Source organism: Paroedura picta, chromosome 1 (genome assembly GCF_049243985.1).
Source record: "Paroedura picta isolate Pp20150507F chromosome 1, Ppicta_v3.0, whole genome shotgun sequence".
Taxonomy (NCBI): domain Eukaryota; kingdom Metazoa; phylum Chordata; class Lepidosauria; order Squamata; family Gekkonidae; genus Paroedura; species Paroedura picta.
The window spans coordinates 23,851,895-23,864,706 of record NC_135369.1 but is presented as its reverse complement, the minus strand read 5'-3'; the positions used below and the strand labels follow the sequence as shown (position 1 = coordinate 23,864,706).

Below are 12,812 nucleotides of genomic sequence, written 5' to 3'. Positions count from 1 at the left end.
ACCTCTTAGAACCTGCCAGGTGAGGAAGACATTTTAAAATTAAAAGGGGGAAGAAATCCTGTACCACTTCTGCTGGACGCTTGCGTGCCCCCACTGCTGTGGCCATGGAAGCCTCCAGCCCTGCTTCCCTGGCGGATGCCAGGCATGGTTTTTGGGTTTTTGGACTAAGGTGGGCCGAGGAGTTCTCTTTTCCCTTCCACTTTCTCCCTGCCTTTGCTCCCCCGCCCTGCCCCCGTTCCCTCTGGTACATCCCCCCCCCCCATGCTATAAATAATCATGCTCTTATGCAGTAACAAGATGCAAATGCACCCTCCTCTCTGAGCACCGGGCGTGGGGGGGGGGGATAAATTGCTTCTCTGACAGTCAGTTGCAAGGGTAATCATTCCAAAAAGGCAATTTGATGGGAATGAAATTTGCATTGCATTAGCGCCTTGAGTGACACTGGGGTCCCAATCCTGCATAGGTGGGGGAAGGATGCCGGCCTCCCTGGCACAAAGAGTGCAGAAATGGAACAGCTGGGAGTGGGGAGGGCTGCTGGTGGGGGTGGGTGGAAACAGTCATAGGAGAAGAACGTTCTACCCGAGCGGAAGTTTGGGTCCGGAACAAGAACACAGAGACCCCCAGTGGGTGCCCGGCTGATCACTTCCTTGTTGCAGCTACACATAGGGCTGATACCCTTCCGAAGAAGAAGAAGAAGCAGAAGAGTTGGTTCTTATATGCCGCTTTTCCCTACCCGAAGGAGGCTCAAAGCGGCTTACAGTCACCTTCCCATACCTCTCCCCACAACAGACACCCTGTGGGGTGGGTGAGGCTGAGAGAGCCCTGATATCACTGCCTGGTCAGAACAGTTTTATCAGTGCCGTGGCGAGCCCAAGGTCACCCAGCTGGTTGCATGTGGGGGAGCGCAGAATCGAACCTGGCATGCCAGATTACAAGTCCGCACTCCTAACCACTACGCCAAACTGGCTCTCAAAGAAATGTGCTATTGGAAAGGAAATGCCACTTCCTGAATATCTAAACGCTTTTTAAAAACAACAGGTCCTTTTGATGGCAAATGTAGGCCTGAGAGCGTCAAGGCAGGGAATCAGAAGAGTTCATGAAGCTTGTATTGCCAGCCCGTGGGTCCCTCTAGCTTAGAGCTGTTGCTCAGAACCCAACCAGACATTCACTGGGAGTTCTTGGTTTGGGGCTGCCGGCATTTAAAAAAAAACCATCCTCAGGCCTGTGGAAAGCCCAGTTTGAACTGAGTTTGCAGAGCCAGGAGATGGAGAGTTTAGACCAGGGGTAGTCAAACTGCGGCCCTCCAGATGTCCATGGATTCCAACTCCCAGAAGCCCCTGCCAGCGAATGCTGGCAGGGGCTTCTGGGAATTGTAGTCCATGGACATCTGGAGGGCCGCAGTTTGACTACCCCTGGTTTAGACCATCCCTCCTGCATTCCCCGCTTTCCCTCACATGCAGCCAGCTGGGTGACCTTGGGCTCTGATAAAGCTGTTCTGACCGAGCAGTAATATCAGAACTCTTTCAGCCTCACCCACCTCACACTGTGTCTGTTGTGGGGAGAGGAAAGGGAAGGCAAAAGTAAGCCGCTTTGAGCCTCCTTCGGATAGTGAAAAGCGGCATATAAGAACCAACTCTTCTTCTTGTTCTTCTTGTTCTTCTTGTTCTTCTTGTTCTTCTTGTTCTTCTTGTTCTTCTTCTTGTTCTTCTTGTTCTTCTTCTTCTTGTTCTTCTTCTTGTTCTTCTTCTTGTTCTTCTTCTTCTTCTTCTTCTTCTTCTTCTTCACCCCTGATAAATAAGCTCCTCACATCAAGGTCCCAATGTGAACCAGGCTACCATGCACCTGATGTGGGTGTGTAGAGTGCTGTCAATTCACAGCTGACTTATGGTCAAAACCCAGCAAGGAGTTTTCAAGGCAAGCAAGAATGAAAGTTGGTTTGCCAGTGTCTCCCTCTGCAGAGCCTTCCTTGGTGGTCTCCCATCCACCCTTCTTGGCTTCCGGGATCCGATGAGACAGGGTTATGCTATACCTTTCAACATTCCATGCACCTGATAATTCTGTTTTTAAACTTGCTGGGTTTTCTTTATTCTGGATACAGGCATTCCGGTGTACGTTTAGTGTGTCACTGTGCCTTTAATAACCATGTGTCAGTGAGAAGTCCAGTTAGTGCAAATTCTCCATTTGCTGTGAGAGGACAAGCACCAACTAAAGCTGGAGATTCTCCATTGAGAAGTTATATTTATTTATTTTGAAAGTGTTGTTCCTCTTACCCAGTACTGCTCCCTAGGGCCATTTCAAAATAGGAAAAATAGGCCATGGTGGGGGAAACGTAACACTCTCATGCGATGGCCTCAGTCTAGATCAGACCTATACCTAAGAATCGAGTTTTTAAAAAATAGCTGGAGGCTTAAAATCTATAACTTATGTCTGCTGCAGCCCTGACGAGGGACAGACTGAATGAAATACCTGGGGGCTGGGGGAGATCTCCAGCGAGCTTTCATTCCTTGCTCCTCCACTTGCTTTGCAGGAGTGGAAAACAAAATATACCCATTTGTTGGATGTGTATAATTTATGCCAGACAGCCTGTTCTTTCTTGACGTGGAATATTCTTTCTCTCCCTTCTCCCCATGAAGCTGGGCAGTGGTCTATGACCTTGGTTTCGGCTTGTCAACCTCCAGGTGATAGCTAGCAATCTCCCATTATTACAATTGACCTCCAGGTGCCACAGGTCACCTGATGAAAACAGCTGCTTTGGAAAGGTGCGTGTTATGGCATTTAACCACTGAAGTTAACCCACCCTCCTCAGTCTCCACCTCCAAAATCTCCAAGTATTTCCTATTCCATTGATGGTAGCCCTAGAATCGGTAATTCCATGGCACTAGGGATGCCAGCCTCCAGGTGGGATCTGGGGATCCCTTGGAATTACAGCTCATCTCCAGCTGACAGAGATCAGTTCCCCTGGAGAAAACGGCTGCTATTGAGGGTGGTCTCCATAGCATTCTTCTCCACTGCCTGCCCCAAGTCCCACTCACTCCTGGCTCCAACCCCAAAGTCTCCAGGTCTTTCCCAATGCAGAACCTCCAACCCTAGATGGAGCACAGGTAGCAATGTAATCTGAAAGGTACTGGGGTTTATGGCTGCCTTGCCGTCCGGCTGGTTGGGTGTTTTTGACTGGGAATGGAGGGAACTTCCTGGACCTGGTTTTTTGGGCTGGTATTCCCACAGTTGTGTTAGGAGAGCCAGGGCTGAGAAATTGGCATGCCCAAGACCAACCTCCCAGGCACTTAATTTGATAGAAGATTTGACCCTGCCTGGGGAGGGTTACTAGCTCTGGCCTGGTAAAGACCTGGAGATTTTAATGGTGGAGGCTGGGGAAGGCAGAGTTTGGAGAGGGGATGGACCTCAGCAGGATATGATACCATAAATTCAGGGTTGCCAACTCTGGGTTGGGAAATACCTGGAGACTTTGGGGGTGGAGCTGGGAATGGGCAGAATTAGGGGAGGGGAGAGGTGTCCGTGGGGTACAACACTATGCGGTCGCCCCTCCAGGGGAACTGAGCTCTTTAGTCTGGGAATGAACTGTAATTTCAGGGGATCCCCAGGTCCCACCCGGAGACTGGCATCCCTAGTCCACCATCTGAAGCAGCTGCATTCCGTAGGGGAAGTGATGTCTGTCACCACAAGATCAGTTGTAATTTGGGAAGATCTGGCAACCCGACCCTGGCCCCGAGGCTCGGCTCGGCTCTGGAGTGTGTGAAGTCCTTTGAACAGATGCAGGGTTCCTTTCTGCAGACATTGGGGGGAAAGGGATGTGTGAGCCCCGGTTGCTTTTGCTTTAGGAATTCTGGCGTGAACCAAGACAGGAATAAGGCCTAATTTCTCAGGTTATTTATGTTTGTGGCTGCTCAGGGGAGGCCCTGATCACGTCTAAGGGCTGGAATATTCAGTTTCGGCACAGGGTCTAACTGCTTTCTGCCTTGTCTCTCCCTCTCCCCTTCTTTCTGACTCCTAGGCCTGCACGTCCTACCATGCACACTCCCGACTGAATGCAAGCAAGCCAGCCAGGAGGGGCAGCTGGGGAAGCTGCTCCATGCAAACAGTTTCTTGTCCCCCTGGGGAAGATCTCAGACCTGCCGCCCTCCTTTGGGGAGAAATTCTGCCCAGCCCACACCTGAGAGGATGAAGATGTTGTAAGCAGCTGCTGAGCGTCGCCTCGGCTCTCGAGGAGGGGGGGACGGGGGCGTGGAAGGACCTTCGTGGACTCTGTCTTGGGGTTCGTGTTCTGGGTAGGAGGGCCCCCCCCTCAGTCCCCGCAGGCTCCTTTGTCGTTGAGGAGACACTCCGGATCCCATTCTGTCCTGCCCGTCCTCTCTGACTGCCGGAAGCCCTTCCGTCTAATGTGGATCTGAGGTGTCCCCAAGGGGCGCTTTTTGCCTCACGGAAGACAGGAGGGTTGCCATGGCGAAGCTGGTGTGTCTGCTGCCCTTGGTGTTGCTGGTGGCCTCAATGCTGAGCTCAGGGGCAGGCGGGGCGGCCCTGGAGTTCGGGGGCGCGACAGGCCAGTGGGCTCGCTACGCCCGGTGGGACGCCAGCTCCTCCGGGGAGCTGAGCTTCAGCCTCAAGACGAACATCTCGCGGGCCCTGGTTCTGTACCTGGACGACGGCGGCAACTGCGACTTTCTGGAGCTGCTCATCTTGGAAGGGCGTTTCCGCCTGCGCTTCACCATCTCCTGCGCCGAGCCCGCCAGCCTGCACCTCGAGACGCCCATCAACGACGACCGCTGGCACATGGTGCTCCTGACGCGCAACTACCGCGAGACCATGCTGGTGGTGGACGGCGAGGCCCGGGTGGCCGAGGTCAAGTCCAAGCGGCGGGACATGACGGTGGAGAGCGACCTCTTCGTGGGGGGCATCCCGCCGGACGTCCGCCTCTCGGCCCTCACCCTGAGCACTGTGAAGTACGAGATGCCTTTCCGTGGGATGGTGGCCAACCTCAAGGTGGGGGACATGCCCCCCGCCCTCCTGGGCAGCCAGGGCATCCGCAGCGACATGGAGTACCTGTGTGCCAAGCAGAACCCCTGCGTCAACGGCGGGATCTGTACCGTGGTCAACAGCGAAGTGCAGTGCGACTGCAGCCTCACCGGCTTCCAGGGCAAGTTTTGCAGTGAAGGTAAGAAGGCCAATCAGGGCTTCCCACCGACACAGAAGAAGGAAGGGGCTAGTCCTCTTGGCCCACGAGCCGCTTTGCCCGATGTTTGATTTGATTACTTTGGCTATTTATCTATTTGCTTTTGTTGCTGTTAAGTCGCAGCTGACTTATGGTGACTCCCCCATGGGGTTTCCAAGGCAAGAGGCGTTCAGAAGTGGTTTGCCGTTGCCTGCCTCTGGGACATGTTGCTGGTATCCTTTAAAGCAGTGGTCCCCAACCTTTTTATCACCGGGGACCACTCAACGCCGGGGACCACTCACCAGGGACCACTCAACGCCTTTTATGAGGCCCGTTGGGGGGGGGTAGTTTACTCTCAGCCACTGCCCTAACGCTCTCTGATTGCTTTGCTAATGTTTAAACATCCCTTCAAAATAAGATAAAGACACCCCACAACAATGAAGTGTGTTGTAAAGGGCTGGGGGAGGGGGGAGAAGGCGTCCTTCGGGGCCCACCTCCAATTAGTCGAAGGACCACATGTGGTCCGCGGGCCACAGGTTGGGGATCGCTACTTTAAAGGGCTCCCAGCTGGATATTAGCCACGGCTGACCCTGCTTAGCTTCCGAGACCTGACAAGATCGGGCTCTCCGTGTCAGGGCTGGATATTTATCCAGTGGAGACCTAACATGGTTCTCCCTGTGTCCTCATAGCACCCAGCTGGGGAGTTAAGCTAGGGGGAAGAAAAGGGGGACTTTTCTTCCACCGGCCAGGGACACTAATCAAATTTCCATTACAGAGATTGGGTGTAATCTTAGGGTCTCCTAATTTGAAACTCTAACCAAACTCTATAGCAGGGGTGGCCAAGCAGTGGCTCTCCAGATGTCCATGGACTACAATTCCCATGAGCCCCTGCCAGCAGGGGCTCATGGGAATTGTAGTCCACGGAGATCTGGAGAGCCACCATTTGGCCGCTCCTCCTCTGTAGTATACTGTTAAAAGAGCGAGCTGCCCTCACCCCTGACATTCACCCCATCATGTTAGGCAAGCTGTTATTCTCACCCTCCTCTGCCTTGGTTCTGTACATAACAAGAGGATGGTTGCATGTGCATGAAGAACATTGAGCATTTAGACAGAAGGACTGTGATTACGATGGTTATTCCTAGGGGGGTGGAGTGGGGCAGGCCATGATTTCTCCGTGGAAGCTGTGCCTTTGTGTGTGTCCCTGTGTGTCTGTGAGTGAGTGTGTGTGTGTGTACCTGGGCGTTATCAGGAGGCTGTTGATGACATACCCACACTGGGAGAGATAGGGCTCCCTAAATGTTATCGCTTTGCCCTTTTGAATCAAAACCCAGCCCTCTGTCTCTGAACTCACTGCTAAAGCCCTGCTAAAGCCCATCATACTTGTGCCCTTTTTCTCTTCTCCAGGGGCTTCAACCAGGCCTCTCTGCTCAGCTCCTCTTTCTCCTATCGGCAGAAGCCCTTTCCTTAAACACATCCATCCATCTAGCATGTTTCCCTCCCCTCTTCCCCCAAGGGACCCAGGACAGCATACACGTCATTCCTTTCCCAAATTATCCTCGCCATAACCCCGAGCAGTAGATCACAACGGTGGCCACGTTAGTCTGCTTGCAGCAACAGAAAAGAGCCTAGAAGCACCTGAAACGAAGAAAATTTGTGGCAGGGTGTGAGCTTTCGTGAGTCACTGCCTCAGAGAGTTAGACGGACTCACGTTCTGGCTGTCCCTGAAGAAGCAAGTAGGGGCTTAGGAAAGCTCATGCTCTGCCACACCTTTTGGTCGTCTTTAAGGAGCAGCTACTAGACGCTTGCGCCTGTGAAGTAGGTGCGGCTGAAGGGGAGTGGCAGCCCCAAAGCTGCCCAGCAGAGTGGAGATTTGAATCCAATTCCTGCACTCCAGTCATGCTCAGGGTTTCCTCCCCCAAGGTTCTTGTCCCTCCCTGCTTGTCCCTTCCCTTTGCCTAAGCTCACCTGCCCTTGATCCACTTCCTCTGATCCATCCTCCATCCTTTGTGTCCTATTCATACCCACCCTCTCTCTTCTCTCTGGAAGTGCAATGCGTTCCCTGACTTCCTTAGCCTTAACCTTACCTGCCACTGCTGTCTATCTGAATGCTGAACTCCCTGTTTTCCTCAACCGACCCTCTGTTGTCCATATAACGTGCCTTGCAAAGCAGGGAAGGTTTCTCTTCTGCATTTCGCACAGCGCCGGGCATGTATTAGTACTGCTTCTGAGTGGAAGCAGCAATCCGTCCAGGCAGAGGAAACGGACGTCTGGCAGGTCAAAGGCAATCTGGTCCCCAGCTACACACAATTTATTTAGCTATTACTTATCTGTTTATGGCTGTGTCTTCTGCTCTGGCTGAGCTCCAGGACTGGGCTGCAGGCAGCCTGCAGTGGGGCAGCTGGTATGGGAGGGAAAGGGATGTCCTGGGGGAGGGGGAAGAACTGGGGTCTTCATCCCCCCCTTGAGTGCCCTGCCTAGCACAGTGGGTAGACCCCAGCCAATGCACAAAGAGAGTTTCTGCACCTGAAGCCTCCATCGAGAAGTCTGATATGCGGGGGCAGGATGTGGTTGGTCAGTAGCCAGGGGAACCTGCTCTGTGCCGTCTTCCTTTATCTGTTGCTGAGCTGTCTTCCCCTTCTGGGCACGAAGGCTGACACCCACCTTGCCGATGTTCTTGTACCCTCAAGCAGGCTCTCGCCCCTGCTTGGTCGCTCTCTGTCTCTCCTTTTGTTGTACCTCAGTGCGACTTTCAAATCGTCCCTCAAGGACCTAGCTGGAGAAGTAGTTAGTGAGAGAAACCTTCACCCTGCATCTCTGTTTCTCAATACTGGCTGAGCAGGAAGAGCAAATTATTGCACCTCTTTCTCCCTTTAATGCCTTCTCTGTGTATAGCCGGTTGTGCAAACCATGCGGGTGCCATCCCTTAGAACAGTGGTAGAACAGGACCCCTTTGTGGGTCAAACGACCCTTTCAGAGGGATAGCGGCAGGGCAAGCAGCTTGGCCGGGGTGGGGTGGGGCAGGGCACCTATACAATAGCTGTATGTTTGTAAGGTGCTTGTAAGCCACTTTGGACTCCTTCAGGTAGAGAAAAGCAGCATTTAAAAAATCTCCTACTCCCTGTTGTTGGCCATCCAGACTGGCCTGTGCATGAGGCAGGATGCTGGGCTAAAGGGTTAGAGCAGGGGTAGTCAAACTGTGGCCCTCTAGATGTCCATGGACTACAATTCCCATGAGCCCCTGCCAGAGAACGCTCACAGGGGCTCATGGGAATTGTAGTCCATGGACATCTGGGGGTCTGCAGTTTGACTACCCCTGAGTTATACAGTTATAGCGGTTTCTCAGTGGAACAGGTTTCCTCAGAAGATGGTGGGTTCTCCATCTTTGGAAATTTCTAAGCAGAGGTTGGATAGCCATCTGACGGAGAGGCTGATTCTGTGAAGGCTCAAGGGGGTGGCAGGTTAGAATGGATGAGCGATAGGGTTGTGAGTGTCCTGCACAGTGCAAGGAGGTTAGACTAGATGACCCAGGAGGTCCCTTCCAACTCTATGATTCTAAATCAGTCCCTTGCCAATGGGGAAGAGGTTTCCCATCCATCCGAGCAAACCTTCCATTTTCCTGAAAGAAGTCAACATTCTGTGACCGGGTTTTTCTCCACACCCTCCGTAACATTTGTGCGCATTTCAGAACACTACTGCAGATATGTTATTATTATTTTTGCCATGAGGTCCCTTCCAACTCTGTGATTCTAGGGACCACTGCTTTGATCCAGCAGGGCACTTCTTGTCTTCTTACTCCACCATCATTCCAGAGGGTAGCCATATCAACTGCTTGTAGCAAAATCAAACAGAAGTCCAGTGACTCCTAAGACTACCAGCATTTATTCCAGAGCTATGAAGAACTCGGGATGAATGGATATTCTTAGCCTTTAAGATGCCACTGGACTTCTGTCTTATTGCACCAGCCGCTCCCCCATCATATTGGCTGGTGTCATATATAGCTTGTCTCGCTTGCCTGAGCTACCTAAAGGAGTGTCCTATTTTTCCAACTCTCAGCTTGTGGGGTGAGAACAGCAGCCTTTGGGGACTGGATGCCTCCTTGCCCCGGTCAGCGTGCCCATCCTAACCTGCCAACTGCATCCCGAAGTCGCTGTGACCCCTGGGTGTCTGTGTGCATCTCTCCCCCTTCCCCTTCCCCTTCGGTCCGGGCCCGGCAGCCGTAAATTTAGAATCTCGAGCCTTTGGAAGCATTCCGTTTACATAACCCTCAATGAATGCGCCCGGCGTCTCGCACAAGACGCCAAATTGTGCTCACTTACGTCAGGAATACTCGCAGGCTTCTTTTTTCACACGCAGACACACAACACAACACCCACTCGCGGGCGCTCCGGCTAAGCCCACCCGCCCGCCCACCCACTCGCTCTGAAGCCTGGCCGCCTGTTGTCTGGGAAGGGAGGCTGACAAGCAGATGGTTGTGGCAACCGACCTGGCTGGTTGCCATGGAGATGGCTTGGCAATGGGTCCTCATTGGCTCCTGCAGGTGGCGGCGGCGGTGGCAGTAGCAGCGGTGTACACTTAGGCCGACTGTCTCTTCCACGGCTGTTGTCTGGGATCTGCTCCTGCAAAAGGAGATTCTTGCTGTTGCAGAGGCCAGTTGCTGTGGAAACACCGATCAGCTCGCTTGTGTGCCTATTTCGAAAAGTAGGCTTTTTATTTCAGATTTCAGATTTGTGAGTGGCTGATTTCTGGAATGACTGGCCCAGAGCCTAATTGGAAGTCTTTCCCTCTCATCCAGACTCCTGGTTTCCTGAATGTGCGATGGTGCAGCGACTTGATTTAGACTCCTGGTTGTCCTGCATCTCAAGCTGATGAGCAGTAGGACAAAAGGAGATATTTCTTGACACAGAGAGTGATTAAAATGTGGAATTCACCGCCAGAGGATGTAGTGATGGCCACAGGCATGGAAGCTTTACAAAGGGGTTAGACAGATTCATGGAGGATAACTCAATCAGTGGCTACTAGCCGTGGTGGCTGATGGGAACCTCCATGTTCAGAGGCAGTCAACCTCTGGATCCCAGGGCCAGGAGGCAGGATCAGAGGAAGGCCTCAGCCTCTGTATCCTGTTGCTGGCCTTCGGACTGATCCAGCAGGGCTCTTCTAATTTTCTTATGCATGCTGTGGGCTGGCTCAGACTGTGGGAATTTCTTTCTTTCTTTCTTTCTTTCTTTCTTTCTTTCTTTCTTTCTTTCTTTCTTTCTTTCTTTCTTTCTTTCTTTCTTTCTTTCTTTCTTTCTTTCTTTCTACCTACCTACCTACCTACCTACCTACCTACCTACCTACCTACCTACCTACAGTGTGCTCCGTTGCTGCTCATTGTGGTTTATGTAGGATTGGCAGGTGCAAAATGATTTGCAGGCAAAAGATAAATTGCACAGGGCTCTCCACAAGTTATGCCAAATCAGCCATGTCTCAAGGTCCCTCACTCCCATTTTCTGTACGCCCATGCAGACAGCAGGGAAGAGAAATGTGCTGAGACCATAGTGGGGCACTGTGTGTCGGGGGGGAGGGGGGCCCTCGATGGACTCAGAGAGGCACAAGGCATGCAGGCCTGCTTCTAGGGTCCCCCCGAGAAGAGAGGTCCTGTGTCCCCGGGTAATGCATTCCACCCCAACCGTTCTGTTGCAGGGAAAGTTTTGCTCCTGCAGATGCTGCTTCTTAACTGCCTCGAGTGGGCAGGGTTGGGGAGGTGCGTTCCTTTCTGGGCTTTCCCATATGCCTTCTTGGCACTGCTTGTACTTCAACCTCAGGCCTGGTCATGTGCAGCCTTTTGCATGAATCCACAGCAAGGTTTGTGATGCTGGATGCTGCTGCACAGGGACTCTCCCACCCAGGCTGCTATGGCCCAGTAACTACAGACCTGGTGAACTGAGGTTTCCCTCTGCAGAAAGGGAATAGCTGCAGCAGTGCCAGGGAGTGGATTAGGTCTCTGTGGGTGAACAGTGGTTAAAGTGTCAAGCTAGGATCCAAGAGATGCAGGTTCAAATCCACACAACATTGTGAAGCTTCCTGGGCGACCTCTCTCATCAGCCCAAGGATTTTGGTAAGCGATTCAGCGTGGTGCAGTGGTTAAGAGTGGCAACTTCAAATCTGGAGAGCTGGGTTTCATTCCCTGCTCTTCCACGACAGACAGCTGGGTGACCTTGGGTTAGTCACAGTCCAGATAGAGCTGTTCTCACAGAAGCATCCTGTCAGAGCTCTCTCAACCCCACTTACCTCACAGGTGCCTGTTGTGGGGAGAAGAAGGGAAGGCGATTATGAGCCACTCTGAGACTCCTTCTGTTAGAGAAAAGCAAGGTATAAAAACCAACTCTTCTTCTTCTTCTTGGCCAACATGCAATTTTGCTGGCTTTCCAGGTTGGCCACTGTCTGAAAAGAAATGCTGAACTACATGGACCACTGGTTTGATCCAGCAGGGATCTTCTTACACGCAATGTCAGTTCATGGTATCTTTAGTTTAAAGGATTGGGTAGTACGTAGACATGTCAGCTTTAAAAAGGGGTTAGACAGATTCATGGAGGATAGCCTAAGGGTTTTCGTAAGCAATACAGCATGGTATAGTGGTTAAGAGTGGTGACTTCTAATCTGGAGAGCTGGGTTTGATTCCCTGCTCCTCTACATACAGCCAGCTGGGTGACCTTGGGCTAGTCACAGTCCTGTGATAGAGCTGTTCTCACAGAGCAGACCTGTCAGAGCTCTTTCAGTCTCACCTACCTCACAGGGTGTCTGTTGTGAGAGAGGAAAGGAAGGCGATTGTGAGCTGCTTTGAGGCTCCTTCGGGTAGAGGAAAGCAGGGTATAACAACCAACTCTTCTACTTCTACATGTGACATGAGCTGGGGCAGGAGTCTCAAGGCCCAGCTTACAATGGGGACAAACCTTCCAAAAATGCCCATTGATCACGGAGGCATTTGAGTGCTGTTGGAAGTGAGGAGGTGCTGTTCTGGTGAGCAGAAACAGTCATGGAGGGAGCCTGTTTGCCTCTTTTTCTGGCTCCTTATATCCTGGGATTATGTGACCGAAGACATACAGAGACTGAGAAAGGAGCAAACAGGACCTTGGATTTCAGGGGCTAGAACACGATAAGGTCCTCTCTCTCTGTCTCTCTGTCTCTGTCTCCCTCTCTCTCTGTCTCTCTGTCTCTGTCTCTTTGTCTCTCTCTCCTTCCCCCCCCCCCCCGCCACTGTTTCTTGGTATATCTCATCTCAAGCAGACCAATATGGCTTCCCCTTTGCAGCATGCCGAGAACCTTTGGCTCTAGCCTACGCTGTGGCCTTTCCCGACTTGTTTTCTCCTGCAACTCGATCCCCTCTTTGTTCTACCCAATTGTATTTTCCAATAAACACTCATTTATGCCCAATTGTATTACACTGAAGGATCAACAGCACAGGATGCTGAGAATTCTGTGAATGGAGCTCCCTGTGGGTTTCCGTTTTTTTCCCCTCTCTAAAAATCAAACGCATGCAGCCTGATGGCAGCGCAAAGGGAAAGAAGGTCTAATCCTTCCCCCTGTGCCATTTCCTCAACTTAAGCTGCGGGCAGCCACTCCGTGCCTTGTCGGAGCAAACTGACTGGTACCCGTATCGATTCCT

General features: G+C 52.1%; 1 protein-coding gene across 28 annotated transcripts in view; it reads left to right on the top strand.

The window, feature by feature from the left end:
- Positions 1-12,812, top strand: part of NRXN2 (neurexin 2) — a 444,528-nt gene that overhangs the window by 55,051 nt on the left and 376,665 nt on the right. For 27 of the 28 annotated variants that reach the window (XM_077327760.1, XM_077327722.1, XM_077327706.1 and 24 more), the window contains exon 2: positions 4,013-5,170. In XM_077327760.1, coding sequence (XP_077183875.1) covers positions 4,459-5,170 — 712 coding nt within the window. In that variant the 5' untranslated portion in view covers positions 4,013-4,458. Of the gene's footprint in view, positions 1-2,647; positions 2,760-4,012; positions 5,171-12,812 lie in introns of those variants that run through there. The other variant, XM_077327654.1, reaches the window with a different exon arrangement.